At 47.5% G+C, this 17,945-nt stretch overlaps 1 protein-coding gene across 1 annotated transcript in view; it reads left to right on the top strand.

Annotated features, from left to right (window-relative positions):
• The window catches only part of LOC139383016 (rho guanine nucleotide exchange factor TIAM1-like), an 83,922-nt gene that overhangs the window by 10,776 nt on the left and 55,201 nt on the right, over positions 1–17,945 (top strand). The window contains exons 6-12 of the mRNA XM_071127309.1: positions 2,794–2,966; positions 3,115–3,339; positions 4,114–4,299; positions 8,862–9,011; positions 12,059–12,136; positions 15,175–15,354; positions 17,683–17,787. Of these exons, the coding sequence (XP_070983410.1) occupies positions 2,794–2,966; positions 3,115–3,339; positions 4,114–4,299; positions 8,862–9,011; positions 12,059–12,136; positions 15,175–15,354; positions 17,683–17,787 (1,097 nt within the window). The remainder of the gene's footprint in view (positions 1–2,793; positions 2,967–3,114; positions 3,340–4,113; positions 4,300–8,861; positions 9,012–12,058; positions 12,137–15,174; positions 15,355–17,682; positions 17,788–17,945) is intronic.

The following is a 17,945-nucleotide window of genomic DNA, read 5'->3' on the forward strand; positions in this document are numbered from 1 at the left end:
TGCCTTTAAACAGCTTGGAAAATTCCAGAAAATTATGTCATGGCTTTAGAAGCTTCTGATAGGCTAATTGACATGATTTGAGTCAATTGGAGGTGTACCTGTGGATGTATTTCAAAGACTACCTGTTCATATGTACAAACAATAGTATACAAGTATAAACACCATGGGATCAAGCAGCCGCCACACCGCTCAGGAAGGAGACGCATTCTGTCTCCTAGAGATGAACGTACTTTGGTGAGAAAAGTGCAAATCCCAGAACAAGAGGAGGAAACAGGCACAAAAGTATCTATATCCACAGTAGAACGAGTCCCATATCAACATAACCTGAAAGGCCACTCAGCAAGGAAGAAGTCACTGCTCCAAAACCACCATAAAAAAGCCAGACTACGGTTTGCAACTGCACATAGGGACAAAGATCGTACTTTTTTGAGAAATGTCCTTTGGTTTGATGTAACAAAAATAGAACTGTTTGGCCATAATGACTATTTTTCTGGAGGAAAAAGGGGAGGCTTGCAAGCCGAAGATCAGCATTCCAACCGTGAAGCATGGGGGGTGGCAGCATCATTTTATGAGGGTGCTTTGCTGCGGTAGGGACTGGTGCACTTCACAAAATAGATGGCATCATGAGGGAGGAGTGGCAAAATGGCTTAAGGACAACAAAGTCAAGGTATTGGAGTGGCCATCACAAAGCCCTGACCTCTATCCTATAGAAAATGTGTGGACAGAACTGAAAAAGCGTGTGTGAGCAAGGAGGCCTACAGACCTGACTCAGTTAAACCAGCTGTCAGGAGGAATGGGCCAAAATTCACCCAACTTATTGTGGGAAGCTTGTGGAAGGCTACCCAAAACGTTTGACCCAAGTTAAGCAATATAAAGGCAATGCTACCAAATTCTAATTGAGTGTATGTAAACTTCTGACCCACTGGGAAATGTGATGAAAGAAATAAAAGCTGAAATGAATCATTCTCTCTACTATTATTCTGACATTTCACATTCTTAAAATAAAGTGGTGACCCTAACTGACCTAAGACAGGGAATTTTTTACGATGATTAAATGTCAGGAAATTGTGTGAAACTGAGTTTAAATGTATTTGGCTAAGGTGTATGTAAACTTCTGACTTCAACTGTATTTACAGCACTGTACTCAATACAACCAACCGTATGTGATTTATTCATGGCTGTGTAGATGTCCTGATGATACGTGTTGTCTGTCTGCATCCCAAATTACACCCTATTCTCTATATAGTGCACTACTTTGGACCAAGGCCCTAGCCAAAAGTAGTGCACTAGATAGGACTAGTAACCGGAAGGTTGCGAGTTCAAACCCCCGAGCTGACAAGGTACAAATCTGTTGTTCTGCCCCTGAACAGGCAGTTAACCCACTGTTCCTAGGCCGTCATTGAAAATAAGAATTTGTTCTTAACTGACTTGCCTGGTTAAATAAAGGTAAAAATAAAAAATAAAAAAATGGTGCCATTTGAGAGACAACCTAAATATCACAGAGTAGGCCTTTAAAACCACTTGACTGGGCAACATCATTAACCTAAATATCACAGAGTAGGCCTTTAATACCACTTGACTGGGTCACATCAGCATTCTAGGGGTCACATCAGCATTCTAGGGGCCACACCAGCATTCTAGGGGCCACACCAGCATTCTAGGGGCCACATCAGCATTCTAGGGGCCACATCAGCATTCTAGGGGCCACATCATTATTCTAGGGTTTCACATCAGCATTCTAGGGGCCACATCAGCATTCTAGGGGCCACATCAGCATTCTAGGTGTTCACAGCAGCATTCTAGGGGCCACTAGGGGCCACATCAGCATTCTAGGGGCTACATCACATTCTAGGGGCCCCACAGCATTCTAGTGGCCACATCATTATTCTAGGGGCCACATCATTATTCTAGGGTTTCACATCAGCATTCTAGGGGCCACATCAGCATTCTAGGGGCCACATCAGCATTCTAGGTGTTCACATCAGCATTCTAGGGGCCACATCAGCATTCTAGGGGCCACTAGGGGCCACATCAGCATTCTAGGGGCTACATCACATTCTAGGGGCCACATCAGCATTCTAGGGGCCTCATCAGCATTCTAGGGTTTCACATTATTATTCTAGGGTTTCACATCAGCATTCTAGGGTTTCACAGCAGCATTCTAGGGTTTCACATCAGCATTCTAGGGTTTCACATCAGCATTCTAGGGTTTCACATCAGCATTCTAGGGTTTCACATCAGGATTCTAGGGGCCACATCAGGATTCTAGGGGCCACATCAGGATTCTAGGGGATCACATCAGGATTCTAGGGGATCACATCATTATTCTAGGGGATCACATCATTATTCTAGGGGATCACATCATTATTCTAGGGGATCACATCAGCATTCTAGGGGCCACATAAGCATTCTAGGGGCCACATCCGGATTCTAGGGGCCACATAAGCATTCCAGGGGCCACATCATTATTCTGATTATGCGTGCTCCCTCCTGGAGAATCCAGACCGGCACTTCTTACCGCTGGCCACTAGAGAGCAGAATTAAATCGATAAAACAAGCTGTTGTTTATTTGATTTGTTGTTGTTTTCTGCAGGGACATTTCCCCCTGTCAGATATTTGAAGGAAAGAAAGCTATCACTGTCTAGAAATATACATCACCTTAAACCTTTTTCATTGATTCTTTATTGTGTTTGACTGCATTTTGCACTTTATAGGAAAAATGGCTATGAACATACATTTGATTTGATTTGATTGATGGTTGTGCGTAACGACCTTGTTCCTGTTTTCTCCCAGGATGCACTCTGTTCTTCTACGAGACGGACGGACGGTCGGGGATCGACCACAACAGTGTCCCTAAACATGCGGCGTGGGCTGAGAACAGTATCGTCCAGGCCGTACCTGAACACCCCAAGAAGGACTTTGTCTTCTGCCTCAGCAACTCTCTAGGGGATGCATTTCTCTTCCAGGTAGGAGGAGCTCCGTGTGTGTGTGTGTGTGTGATGTACACTGTTTGGTCATTTGTTGTATAACTTGGCTGTATTCCAAGCATGCTGTAGTGTGGAGTAAAGGTCTGCGTAACCTTTTCTCTAACCTCTGACCTCTAACCCTTTGTAGACGTGCAGTCAGACGGAGCTGGAGAACTGGATCACGGCCATCCACTCGGCGTGCGCGGCGGCCGTTGCCAGGCAGCATCACCGGGAGGACACGGTGCGTCTGTTGAGGGCGGAGATTAAGAAGCTGGAGCAGAAGATCGACATGGACGAGAAGATGAAGAAGATGGGAGACATGCAGCTCAGTGCCGTTACCGATACCAAGAAGAGGAAGACCATACTGGACCAGGTGAGAGAGTGTGTGAGCTCAGTTACCGATACCAAGAAGAGGAAGACCATACTGGACCATGTGAGAGAGAGTGTGAGCTTAGTTACCGATACCAAGAAGAGGAAGACCATACTGGACCGTGTGTGTGTGTGGGAATAGGACGCCATTTGGGACTCAACCCCTCATACTGTATCAGTCTTTATCTGCCCCTCTTCTCTGGGCTAGTTGGCTCACCCCGCCCCCTTGTCTGGCCCCTCCCCCCTCCCCTTGTCTGGAATGCAACTTCCGAGGTAACGCCTCGATCAAACCGACAGAGTCATTGCGTCAATGCTGGATAATAAATTCTGCAGTTAAACTTCTCCCCCCCCCCCCCCCCCATTATGTAATCCTAAATATTTGTGGATATGTGCGTAACAACAGTTCAGCATTCACCCTGCTACTATTTCTGAGGCGCTGTTGCACCTTCTTCACCACACCGTCTATGTGAAGGGACCGTTTCAGGTCCTCAGGTACCCGCTGTTGAACTTTGAACTTTTGACCCTCTTCACCCACGGCCCCGTCGATGTGGCTGGAGGCGTAGTCTCTCTGCTGTCTCCTGTCGTCCAAACGTCAGCTCTTTGGTTTTGTTGACGTTTGGGTGGGGGGAGACACGCGTGGCAGTGTAACCTCTCTCAAATGCATAGACACATCTATGGGTGCAAAGACTGTCCATCCGTCAGAAACATGGATGTCCCAAACCCAGATTGCCCCTTTTTTTAAAAAATGGGTTGTTGTTGGGGTTTTTTTTTGTTCTAGATCTTTCTGTGGGAGCAGAACTTGGAACAGTTTCATATGGGTTTGTTCCGGTTCCGGTGTTACCTGGCCAGTCTGCAAGGAGGGGAGCTGCCCAACCCCAAACGCCTGCTAGCCTTCGCCTCCAGACCCACTAAACTGGCCATGGGACGCCTCGGAATCTTCTCTGTGTCGTCCTTTCATGCTCTGGTGAGTTGCGAGCACACACACATACACACTGTCCTCCTGGTCTGTATAACCACTAGTCTGTCCTCCTGGTCTGTATAACCACTAGTCTGTCCTCCTGGTCTATATAACCATTAGTCCTCCTGGTCTGTATAACCACTAGTCTGTCCTCCTGGCCTGTATAACCACTAGTCCTCCTGGTCTATATAACCACTAGTCCTCCTGGTCTATATAATCACTAGTCCTCCTGGTCTGTATAACCACTAGTCCTCCTGGTCTATATAATCACTAGTCCTCCTGGTCTGTATAACCACTAGTCCTCCTGGTCTATATAACCACTAGTCCTCCTGGTCTCTATAACCACTAGTCCTCCTGGTCTCTATAACCACTAGTCTGTCCTCCTGGTCTGTATAACCACTAGTCCTCCTGGTCTCTATAACCACTAGTCCTCCTGGTCTCTATAACCACTAGTCCTCCTGGTCTGTATAACCACTAGTCCTCCTGGTCTCTATAACCACTAGTCCTCCTGGTCTCTATAACCACTAGTCTGTCCTCCTGGTCTGTATAACCACTAGTCCTCCTGGTCTATATAATCACTAGTCCTCCTGGTCTGTATAACCACTAGTCCTCCTGGTCTATATAACCACTAGTCCTCCTGGTCTCTATAACCACTAGTCTGTCCTCCTGGTCTGTATAACCACTAGTCCTCCTGGTCTATATAACCACTAGTCCTCCTGGTCTGTATAACCACTAGTCCTCCTGGTCTGTATAACCACTAGTCCTCCTGGTCTATATAACCACTAGTCCTCCTGGTCTGTATAACCACTAGTCTGTCCTCCTGGTCTGTATAACCACTAGTCTGTCCTCCTGGTCTATATAACCACTAGTCTGTCCTCCTGGTCTATATAACCACTAGTCCTCCTGGTCTATATAACCATTAGTCTGTCCTCCTGGTCTGTATAACCACTAGTCTGTCCTCCTGGTCTATATAACCACTAGTCCTCCTGGTCTGTATAACCACTAGTCCTCCTGGTCTGTATAACCATTAGTCTGTCCTCCTGGTCTGTAAAACCACTAGTCTGTCCTCCTGGTCTGTATAACCACTAGTCCTCCTGGTCTGTATAACCGCTAGTCCTCCTGGTCTGTATAACCACTAGTCCTCCTGGTCTGTATAACCACTAGTCTGTCCTCCTGGTCTGTATAACCATTAGTCTGTCCTCCTGGTCTGTATAACCACTAGTCCTCCTGGTCTGTATAACCACTAGTCTGTCCTCCTGGTCTGTATAACCACTAGTCTGTCCTCCTGGCCTGTATAACCACTAGTCCTCCTGGTCTATATAACCACTAGTCCTCCTGGTCTATATAATCACTAGTCCTCCTGGTCTGTATAACCACTAGTCCTCCTGGTCTATATAATCACTAGTCCTCCTGGTCTGTATAACCACTAGTCCTCCTGGTCTATATAACCACTAGTCCTCCTGGTCTCTATAACCACTAGTCCTCCTGGTCTCTATAACCACTAGTCTGTCCTCCTGGTCTGTATAACCACTAGTCCTCCTGGTCTCTATAACCACTAGTCCTCCTGGTCTCTATAACCACTAGTCCTCCTGGTCTGTATAACCACTAGTCCTCCTGGTCTCTATAACCACTAGTCCTCCTGGTCTCTATAACCACTAGTCTGTCCTCCTGGTCTGTATAACCACTAGTCCTCCTGGTCTATATAATCACTAGTCCTCCTGGTCTGTATAACCACTAGTCCTCCTGGTCTATATAACCACTAGTCCTCCTGGTCTCTATAACCACTAGTCTGTCCTCCTGGTCTGTATAACCACTAGTCCTCCTGGTCTATATAACCACTAGTCCTCCTGGTCTGTATAACCACTAGTCCTCCTGGTCTATATAACCACTAGTCCTCCTGGTCTGTATAACCACTAGTCTGTCCTCCTGGTCTGTATAACCACTAGTCTGTCCTCCTGGTCTATATAACCACTAGTCTGTCCTCCTGGTCTATATAACCACTAGTCCTCCTGGTCTATATAACCAGTAGTCTGTCCTCCTGGTCTGTATAACCACTAGTCTGTCCTCCTGGTCTATATAACCACTAGTCCTCCTGGTCTGTATAACCACTAGTCCTCCTGGTCTGTATAACCATTAGTCTGTCCTCCTGGTCTGTAAAACCACTAGTCTGTCCTCCTGGTCTGTATAACCACTAGTCCTCCTGGTCTGTATAACTGCTAGTCCTCCTGGTCTGTATAACCACTAGTCCTCCTGGTCTGTATAACCACTAGTCTGTCCTCCTGGTCTGTATAACCATTAGTCTGTCCTCCTGGTCTGTATAACCACTAGTCCTCCTGGTCTGTATAACCACTAGTCTGTCCTCCTGGTCTGTATAACCACTAGTCTGTCCTCCTGGTCTATATAACCACTAGTCCTCCTGGTCTGTATAACCACTAGTCTCTCCTCCTGGTCTGTATAACCACTAGTCTGTCCTCCTGGTCTATATAACCACTAGTTCTCCTGGTCTGTATAACCACTAGTCTTTCCTCCTGGTCTGTATAACCACTAGTCTGTCCTCCTGGTCTATATAACCACCAGTCCGTCCTCCTGGGCCATATAACCACTAGTCTCTCCTCCTGGTCTGTATAACCACTAGTCTCTCCTCCTGGTCTGTATAACCACTAGTCTGTCCTCCTGGTCTATATAACCACTAGTCCTCCTGGTCTGTATAACCACTAGTCCTCCTGGTCTGTATAACCACTAGTCTGTCCTCCTGGTCTATATAACCACCAGTCCGTCCTCCTGGGCCATATAACCACTAGTCTCTCCTCCTGGTCTGTATAACCACTAGTCTCTCCTCCTGGTCTGTATAACCACTAGTCTGTCCTCCTGGTCTATATAACCACTAGTCCTCCTGGTCTGTATAACCACTAGTCCTCCTGGTCTGTTTAACCACTAGTCTGTCCTCCTGGTCTATATAACCACTAGTCCTCCTGGTCTGTATAACCACTAGTCCTCCTGGTCTGTTTAACCACTAGTCTGTCCTCCTGGTCTATATAACCACTAGTCCTCCTCGTCTATATAACCATTAGTCCTCCTGGTCTGTATCACCACTAGTCTGTCCTCCTGGTCTATATAACCACTAGTCTGTATAACCACTAGTCTGTCCTCATGGTCTGTTTAACCACTAGTCTGTCCTCCTGGGCCATATAACCATTAGTCCTCCTGGTCTGTATAACCACTAGTCTGTCCTCCTGGTCTATATAACCACTAGTCCTCCTGGTCTGTATAACCACTAGTCCTCCTGGTCTGTTTAACCACTAGTCTGTCCTCCTGGTCTATATAACCACTAGTCCTCCTCGTCTATATAACCATTAGTCCTCCTGGTCTGTATCACCACTAGTCTGTCCTCCTGGTCTATATAACCACTAGTCTGTATAACCACTAGTCTGTCCTCATGGTCTGTTTAACCACTAGTCTGTCCTCCTGGTCTGTATAACCACTAGTCCTCCTGGTCTGTATAACCACTAGTCTGTCCTCCTGGTCTATATAACCACCAGTCCGTCCTCCTGGGCCATATAACCACTAGTCTCTCCTCCTGGTCTGTATAACCACTAGTCTCTCCTCCTGGTCTGTATAACCACTAGTCTTTTCCTCCTGGTCTATATAACCACTAGTCCTCCTGGTCTGTATAACCACTAGTCCTCCTGGTCTGTTTAACCACTAGTCTGTCCTCCTGGTCTATATAACCACTAGTCCTCCTGGTCTGTATAACCACTAGTCCTCCTGGTCTGTTTAACCACTAGTCTGTCCTCCTGGTCTATATAACCACTAGTCCTCCTCGTCTATATAACCATTAGTCCTCCTGGTCTGTATCACCACTAGTCTGTCCTCCTGGTCTATATAACCACTAGTCTGTATAACCACTAGTCTGTCCTCATGGTCTGTTTAACCACTAGTCTGTCCTCCTGGGCCATATAACCATTAGTCCTCCTGGTCTGTATAACCACTAGTCTGTCCTCCTGGTCTATATAACCACCAGTCCGTCCTCCTGGGCCATATAACCATTCCATGGTCAGACCTAACCAGCAGTGTCAGGTTTTGTGGGAGAGGTGTTCTGTGTGTTAGATATGCTCCTTTCAATAATGCTGTCTCTGTGAATGTCTTTCTCTCTTTCTCTGTCTTTCTCTCCTTTTGTCTGTCTCTGTGTGTGTCTGTCTCGCTCTGTGTGTTTGTCTGTGTGTCTCTCTCTGTGTCTGTCTCTTTCTCTCTGTATCACTCTCTCTCTTTCGCTGTTTCTTTCTCTCTGTGTGTCTGTGTCTCTCTCTCTCTCTGTCTCTCTCTCTCTATCGCTGTTTCTTTCTCTCTGTGTGTGTGTCTCTCTCTCTGTCTCTGTGTGTGTGTCTGTGTGTCTCTCTCTCGCTGTTTCTTTCTCTCTGTGTGTGTGTCTCTGTCTCTGTGTGTGTGTGTGTGTCTGTGTGTCTCTCTCTCGCTGTTTCTTTCTCTCGCTGTTTCTTACTCTCTCTCTGTGTGTGTGTGTCTGTGTGTGTGTGTCTGTGTGTGTGTGTCTGTGTGTGTGTGTGATGTAGGTGGCAGCCCGTACAGAGAGCGGGGGGAGGAGACGTACGCAGGCCATGTCACGTACCTCCTCATCCAAACGTAAGAGCAGGTTCTCCTCTCTGTGGGGCCTGGACACTACTTCCAAGAAGAAGACCACAGCCCACCCCACCATCAACCAGGTACGTGTCTTTAACTCTAGCAGACCACAGCCCACCCCACCATCAACCAGGTACGTGTCTTTAACTCTAGCAGACCACAGTCCACCCCACCATCAACCAGGTACGTGTCTTTAACTCTAGCAGACCACAGTCCACCATCAACCATCAACCAGGTACGTGTCTTTAACTCTAGCAGACCACAGTCCACCATCAACCATCAACCAGGTACGTGTCTTTAACTCTAGCAGACCACAGTCCACCAACAACCATCAACCAGGTACGTGTCTTTAACTCTAGCAGACCACAGTCCACCATCAACCATCAACCAGGTACGTGTCTTTAACTCTAGCAGACCACAGTCCACCAACAACCATCAACCAGGTACGTGTCTTTAACTCTAGCAGACCACAGTCCACCAACAACCATCAACCAGGTACGTGTCTTTAACTCTAGCAGACCACAGTCCACCCCACCATCAACCAGGTACGTGTCTTTAACTCTAGCAGACCACAGTCCACCCCACCATCAACCAGGTACGTGTCTTTAACTCTAGCAGACCACAGTCCACCCCACCATCAACCAGGTACGTGTCTTTAACTCTAGCAGACCACAGTCCACCCCACCATCAACCAGGTACGTGTCTTTAACTCTAGCAGACCACAGTCCACCATCAACCAGGTACGTGTCTTTAACTCTAGCAGACCACAGTCCACCCCACCATCAACCATCAACCAGGTACGTGTCTTTAACTCTAGCAGACCACAGCCCACCATCAACCATCAACCAGGTACGTGTCTTTAACTCTAGCAGACCACAGTCCACCATCAACCATCAACCAGGTACGTGTCTTTAACTCTAGCAGACCACAGTCCACCCCACCATCAACCAGGTACGTGTCTTTAACTCTAGCAGACCACAGTCCACCCCACCATCAACCATCAACCAGGTACGTGTCTTTAACTCTAGCAGACCACAGCCCACCATCAACCATCAACCAGGTACGTGTCTTTAACTCTAGCAGACCACAGTCCACCCCACCATCAACCAGGTACGTGTCTTTAACTCTAGCAGACCACAGCCCACCATCAACCATCAACCAGGTACGTGTCTTTAACTCTAGCAGACCACAGCCCACCATCAACCATCAACCAGGTACGTGTCTTTAACTCTAGCAGACCACAGCCCACCATCAACCAGGTACGTGTCTTTAACTCTAGAAGACCACAGTCCACCATCAACCATCAACCAGGTACGTGTCTTTAACTCTAGCAGACCACAGTCCACCCCACCATCAACCAGGTACGTGTCTTTAACTCTAGCAGACCACAGCCCACCATCAACCATCAACCAGGTACGTGTCTTTAACTCTAGCAGACCACAGCCCACCATCAACCATCAACCAGGTACGTGTCTTTAACTCTAGCAGACCACAGCCCACCATCAACCATCAACCAGGTACGTGTCTTTAACTCTAGCAGACCACAGTCCACCCCACCATCAACCAGGTACGTGTCTTTAACTCTAGCAGACCACAGCCCACCATCAACCATCAACCAGGTACGTGTCTTTAACTCTAGCAGACCACAGTCCACCCCACCATCAACCAGGTACGTGTCTTTAACTCTAGCAGACCACAGTCCACCATCAACCATCAACCAGGTACGTGTCTTTAACTCTAGCAGACCACAGTCCACCCCACCATCAACCAGGTACGTGTCTTTAACTCTAGCAGACCACAGCCCACCATCAACCATCAACCAGGTACGTGTCTTTAACTCTAGCAGACCACAGTCCACCCCACCATCAACCAGGTACGTGTCTTTAACTCTAGCAGACCACAGTCCACCATCAACCATCAACCAGGTACGTGTCTTTAACTCTAGCAGACCACAGTCCACCCCACCATCAACCAGGTACGTGTCTTTAACTCTAGCAGACCACAGTCCACCATCAACCATCAACCAGGTACGTGTCTTTAACTCTAGCAGACCACAGTCCACCCCACCATCAACCAGGTACGTGTCTTTAACTCTAGCAGACCACAGTCCACCCCACCATCAACCAGGTACGTGTCTTTAACTCTAGCAGACCACAGTCCACCATCAACCATCAACCAGGTACGTGTCTTTAACTCTAGCAGACCACAGTCCACCATCAACCATCAACCAGGTACGTGTCTTTAACTCTAGCAGACCACAGTCCACCCCACCATCAACCAGGTACGTGTCTTTAACTCTAGCAGACCACAGTCCACCATCAACCATCAACCAGGTACGTGTCTTTAACTCTAGCAGACCACAGTCCACCATCAACCATCAACCAGGTACGTGTCTTTAACTCTAGCAGACCACAGCCCACCATCAACCATCAACCAGGTACGTGTCTTTAACTCTAGCAGACCACAGCCCACAGTCCACCATCAACCAGGTACGTGTCTTTAACTCTAGCAGACCACAGCCCACCATCAACCATCAACCAGGTACGTGTCTTTAACTCTAGCAGACCACAGTCCACCATCAACCATCAACCAGGTACGTGTCTTTAACTCTAGCAGACCACAGTCCACCATCAACCAGGTACGTGTCTTTAACTCTAGCAGACCACAGTCCACCCCACCATCAACCAGGTACGTGTCTATAACTCTAGCAGACCACAGTCCACCATCACACCATCCTCCTGGTCTATGTAACCACTAGTCCGTCCTCCTTGTCTATATAACCAGCATCTCTATAGAAATGAACCTGCATAGAGATCTGGAACAATACACTTAGAACTCCCACTTAGAACTGCCACTTAGAACTGCCACTTAGAACTGCCACTTAGAACTGCCACTTAGAAATGCCACTTAGAACTGCCACTTAGAACTGCCACCTAGAACTGCCACCTAGAACTGCCACCTAGAACTGCCACCTAGAACTGCCACCTAGAACTACCACCTAGAACTGCCACCTAGAACTGCCACTTAGAACTCCCACTTAGAACTGCCACTTATCTCATATACATACAACTTCTTTGCTCAGCCATTTTTTGGAGGGGGTTCTATATTGGCCTTGTTGTTTCTCCCTCAGGTCTTTGTTGATGGGGAGGAGCCAGTGAAACAGCCCCTGGACGGGATCTATGATGTGGACACTGCCAGGGAGAGAGGGGTAAGTAGGCATCACACACACACACACACACTGCCAGGTAAATAGGCATCACACACACACACACACACACACACACACACACACACACACACACACACACACACACACACACACACACACACACACACACACACACTGCCAGGTAAGTAGGCATCACACACACACACACACTGCCAGGTAAGTAGGCATCACACACACACACACACACACACACACACACACACACACACACACACACACTGCCAGGGAGAGAGGGGTAAGTAGGCATCACACACACACACACACACACACACACACACACACACACACACACACACACACACACACACTGCCAGGGAGAGAGGGGTAAGTTGGCAACACACACACACACACACACACTGCCAGGTAAGTAGGCAGTCAGGTACCATTCATCTTCCTAGCTTGGTGGATAACTGGTACTGAGGCATCAGTCAAAGAACAGATTGACCTTCATTTACAAAATCTTTAGGCTGGTAGGAGCACACTATTTACAGCGTGTCTGTTTCCTAGAAGAGTGAAGAAGAGACTTCCTCGGGTCACATGTACAGTCAGCAGTGGTGTAAAGTACTACTTAAGTTGTTTTTTGGGGTGTCTGTACTATTTACTTGTTATATTTTTGACTACTTTTGTTTTTACTTCACTACATTCCTAAAGCAAATAATGTACTTTTTACTCCATAAATTTTCCTTGACACCTAAAAGTACTCGTTACATCTTGAATGCCTAGCAGGACAGGAAAATAATCACATTCACGCACTTATCAAGAGAACATCCCTGGTCATCCCTACTGCCTCTGATCTGGAGGACTCACTAAACAGAGAACACCCCTGGTCATCCCTACTGCCTCTGATCTGGAGGACTCACTAAACAGAGAACATCCCTGGTCATCCCTACTGCCTCTGATCTGGAGGACTCACTAAACAGAGAACATCCCTGGTCATCCCTACTGCCTCCGATCTGGAGGACTCACTAAACAGAGAACATCCCTGGTCATCCCTACTGCCTCTGATCTGGAGGACTCACTAAACAGAGAACATCCCTGGTCATCCCTACTGCCTCTGATCTGGAGGACTCACTAAACAGAGAACATCCCTACTGCCTCTGATCTGGAGGACTCACTAAACAGAGAACATCCCTGGTCATCCCTACTGCCTCTGATCTGGAGGACTCACTAAACAGAGAACATCCCTGTTCATCCCTACTGCCTCCGATCTGGAGGACTCACTAAACAGAGAACATCCCTGGTCATCCCTACTGCCTCTGATCTGGAGGACTCACTAAACAGAGAACATCCCTGGTCATCCATACTGACTCTGATCTGGAGGACTCACTAAACAGAGAACATCCCTGGTCATCCCTACTGCCTCCGATCTGGAGGACTCACTAAACAGAGAACATCCCTGGTCATCCCTACTGTCTCTGATCTGGAGGACTTACTAAACAGAGAACATCCCTGTTCATCCCTACTGCCTCCGATCTGGAGGACTCACTAAACAGAGAAAATCCTTGTTCATCCCTACTGCCTCCAATCTGGAGGACTCACTAAACAGAGAACATCCCTGGTCATCCCTACTGCCTCTGATCTGGAGGACTCACTAAACAGAGAACATCCCTGGTCATCCCTACTGCCTCTGATCTGGAGGACTCACTAAACAGAGAACATCCCTGGTCATCCCTACTGCCTCTGATCTGGTGGACTCACTAAACAGAGAACATCCCTGGTCATCTTTACTGCCTCTGATCTGGAGGACTCACTAAACAGAGAACATCCCTGGTCATCCCTACTGCCTCCGATCTGGAGGACTCACTAAACAGAGAACATCCCTGGTCATCCCTACTGCCTCCGATCTGGAGGACTCACTAAACAGAGAACATCCCTGGTCATCCCTACTGTCTCTGATCTGGAGGACTCACTAAACAGAGAACATCCCTGTTCATCCCTACTGCCTCCGATCTGGAGGACTCACTAAACAGAACATCCTTGTTCATCCCTACTGCCTCCGATCTGGAGGACTCACTAAACAGAGAACATCCCTGGTCATCCCTACTGCCTCTGATCTGGAGGACTCACTAAACAGAGAACATCCCTGGTCATCCCTACTGCCTCTGATCTGGAGGACTCACTAAACAGAGAACATCCCTGGTCATCCCTACTGCCTCTGGTCTGGAGGACTCACTAAACAGAGAACATCCCTGGTCATCCCTACTGCCTCTGATCTGGAGGACTCACTAAACAGAGAACATCCCTGGTCATCCCTACTGCCTCTGATCTGGAGGACTCACTAAACAGAGAACATCCCTGGTCATCCCTACTGCCTCTGATCTGGTGGACTCACTAAACAGAGAACATCCCTGGTCATCCCTACTGCCTCTGATCTGGAGGACTCACTAAACAGAGAACATCCCTGGTCATCCCTACTGCCTCTGATCTGGTGGACTCACTAAACCAACATGCTTTGTTTGTAAATGATGTCTGAGTGTTGGAGTGGGACCCTGGCTATCCGTAAATAAAAACAATTTTAACTAGAAAGATCTGGTTTGCTTAAAATAAGGAATTTGAAATGATTTTTACTGTTGATACTTAAGTATATTTTAAACCAAATACTTTTAGACTTTTACTAAAGTTGTATATTACTGGGTGACCTTTTACTAGAGGCATTTTATATTAAGGTATCTTTTACTTTTCCTCAAATATGACAGTGGGGTACTTTACCCACAACTGACAGGTAGTCATGCAAGTTCAAACCCCCGAGCTGACAAGGTACAAATCTGTCGTTCTGCCCCTTGAACAAGGCACTGTTCCTAGACCAGTTAACCCACTGTTCCTAGACCAGTTAACCAGTTAACCCACTGTTCCTAGAACAGTTAACCAGTTAACCCACTGTTCCTAGGCCGTCATTGTAAAATAATAATTTGTTCTTAACTGACTTGCCCTAGTTAACTAAAGGTTAACTAAAGGTTAACTAAAATAAAAATAAAACAAACAAGCTAGTTCTAAACAATGTCTTTCTATCTCTCCAGAAGAGTCATGAGGGGAAGAGTCTTCCTCAGGTCAACTCAGACAGTCACATGACAGACAGTGATATCTGGGTGCCTGACCACCTGACCCCGTCCTGGGTGTGTCTTCCTAACGACCAGCCTGTCCTCGCCATCATCCAGCCTGGAGAGTCTGCTCTGTACGTGCTGGAGACCATCTGCAAGGTAACTAGCAACTTAACTAACCTACACCGGAGACCATCTGCAAGGTAACTAGCAACTTAACTAACCTACACCGGAGACCGTCTGCAAGGTAACTAGCAACTTAACTAACCTACACCGGAGACCGTCTGCAAGGTAACTAGCAACTTAACTAACCTACACCGGAGACCGTCTGCAAGGTAACTAGCAACTTAACTAACCTACACTGGAGACCGTCTACAACTTTCCAGAGTAGAGAACAATGAAAAGCATTTCGCTACACTTGCATTAACATCTGCTAACCATGTGTATGTGACAAATAAAATGTGATTTGATTTGATGTTATGCCTCATCACACCAAGTGGTCTGTCCATCTCTTCCTGTCCTGGACTAGTTTAGTGTTCTAGTAACAGTGTACAGTCCTGTATGATTGGCTACGGTAAGGATGAGTCCTGTATGATTGGCTACGGTAAGGATGAGTCCTGTATGATTGGCTACGGTAAGGATGAGTCCTGTATGATTGGCTACGGTAAGGATGAGTCCTGTATGATTGGCTACGGTAAGGATGAGTCCTGTATGATTGGCTACGGTAAGGATGAGTCCTGTATGATTGGCTACGGTAAGGAAGAGTCCTGTATGATTGGCTACGGTAAGGATGAGTCCTGTATGATTGGCTACGGTAAGGATGAGTCCTGTATGATTGGCTACGGTAAGGATGAGTCCCGTATGATTGGCTACGGTAAGGATGAGTCCTGTATGATTGGCTACGGTAAGGATGAGTCCTGTATGATTGGCTACGGTAAGGATGAGTCCCGTATGATTGGCTACGGTAAGGATGAGTCCTGTATGATTGGCTACGGTAAGGATGAGTCCTGTATGATTGGCTACGGTAAGGATGAGTCCTGTATGATTGGCTACGGTAAGGATGAGTCCTGTATGATTGGCTACGGTAAGGATGAGTCCTGTATGATTGGCTACGGTAAGGATGAGTCCTGTATGATTGGCTACGGTAAGGATGAGTCCCGTATGACACTTTCAGGTTCTTCTCTTTAACCAGACGGATGACAATGATCTAACACGTTAACTCTCTACGGAACATAACAGGACTGATGTCAGCCCCACAGACGGGGAAGACTGGACATACACTCACAGGCATTATGGCTGCTACCTCACACAGGCATTATGGCTGCTACCTCACACAGGCATTATGGCTGCTACCTCACACAGGCATTATGGCTGCTACCTCACACAGGCATTATGGCTGCTACCTCACACAGGCATTATGGCTGCTACCTCACACAGGCATTATGGCTGCTACCTCACACTCACACAGGTATTATGGCTGCTACCTCACACAGGCATTATGGCTGCTACCTCACACTGAAATTAGCTCTGTAATGAGACAGGAACTGAGTCCCAAAAGGACTCTGTTTCCCCTCCCTCTCCCCTTGTTTCCCCTCCCTCTCTCCCTGTTTCCCCTCCCTCTCCTCCTGTTTCCCCTCCCTCTCCCTCTGTTTCCCCCCCTCTCCCCCTGTTTCCCCTCCCTCTCCCCTCCCTCTCCCCCCATTTCCCCCCTCTCCCCTCCCTCTCCCCCCATTTCCCCCCTCTCCCCTCCCTCTCCCCCCATTTCCCCCCTCTCCCCCCATTTCTCCCCCCATTTCCCCTCCCTCTCCCCCCTTTTCCCCCCTCTCCCCCTGTTTCCCCTCCCTCTCCCCCCGTTTCCCCCCGTTTCCCCTCCCTCTCCCTCTCTCTCCCTGTTTCCCCTCCCTCTCCCCCCTCTCTACCTGTTTCCCCTCCCTCTCCCCCTTCCTCTCCCCCTGGCCCACACAGACTTCCTCATGCTTTAAATGAGAAGTAACTCGCGTTCAAATCATTAAATGTACTGAGATTACGTCCGTCATATAAAGTTGGTTTCAAATGTTTATCATCTTGGTATATTATAGTACTTACAGTATATGTGTTCTGAAATTAAATGGTCACATTTTCACTAATAGGTTGTTCTTATTAAGATGGTTTAAAATGTGTACAGCTTCAACACAGTTTACAGGAAGTGCTGATCAGCTTGTTTGATGACAGACACACTGAATTGTGAAATACTCTGATTCTTATTGTGCCCGTTTTCCAGCTTTTAACACAGTTAACTTCCAGTCACGGATCTAACGACGTTGGAAGCTCCCTCTAGCCAATGATTACACCAATCCATGAAGTGTACGAGTGCACACTTTGGGGATAAGGGTGGAGAATTGAGATTGCAGCCCTACCCTGTACCGATCCTCTTTCTCTCTTCTAAACTCCACACTCTGAATCTTCACTAAACTGTGTGTGTGTGTGTTCTCTACTTAAACTCCACAGGCCCACCAGCTGGATTCCACCAAACATTACCTGCGTCTCAAGTTCCTCATGGATAACCAAGTCCAATTCTACATCCCTAAACCTGACGAGCAGCTGTGTGACTTGGTACGTTTCTCATTTCCTCATCACAGATGATCTCCTGTCACAGTCTTAGCATCCCACTGAGATGACACACACACCAGCGTAATAAATAAATTAGACTCCCTCCTCGTCGTATTCCGTTCGTGCTTCTTTTTGTAACAAGACATTCCTGTTCCTTCTCT

Source organism: Oncorhynchus clarkii, chromosome 24 (genome assembly GCF_045791955.1).
Source record: "Oncorhynchus clarkii lewisi isolate Uvic-CL-2024 chromosome 24, UVic_Ocla_1.0, whole genome shotgun sequence".
Lineage (NCBI taxonomy): Eukaryota > Metazoa > Chordata > Actinopteri > Salmoniformes > Salmonidae > Oncorhynchus > Oncorhynchus clarkii.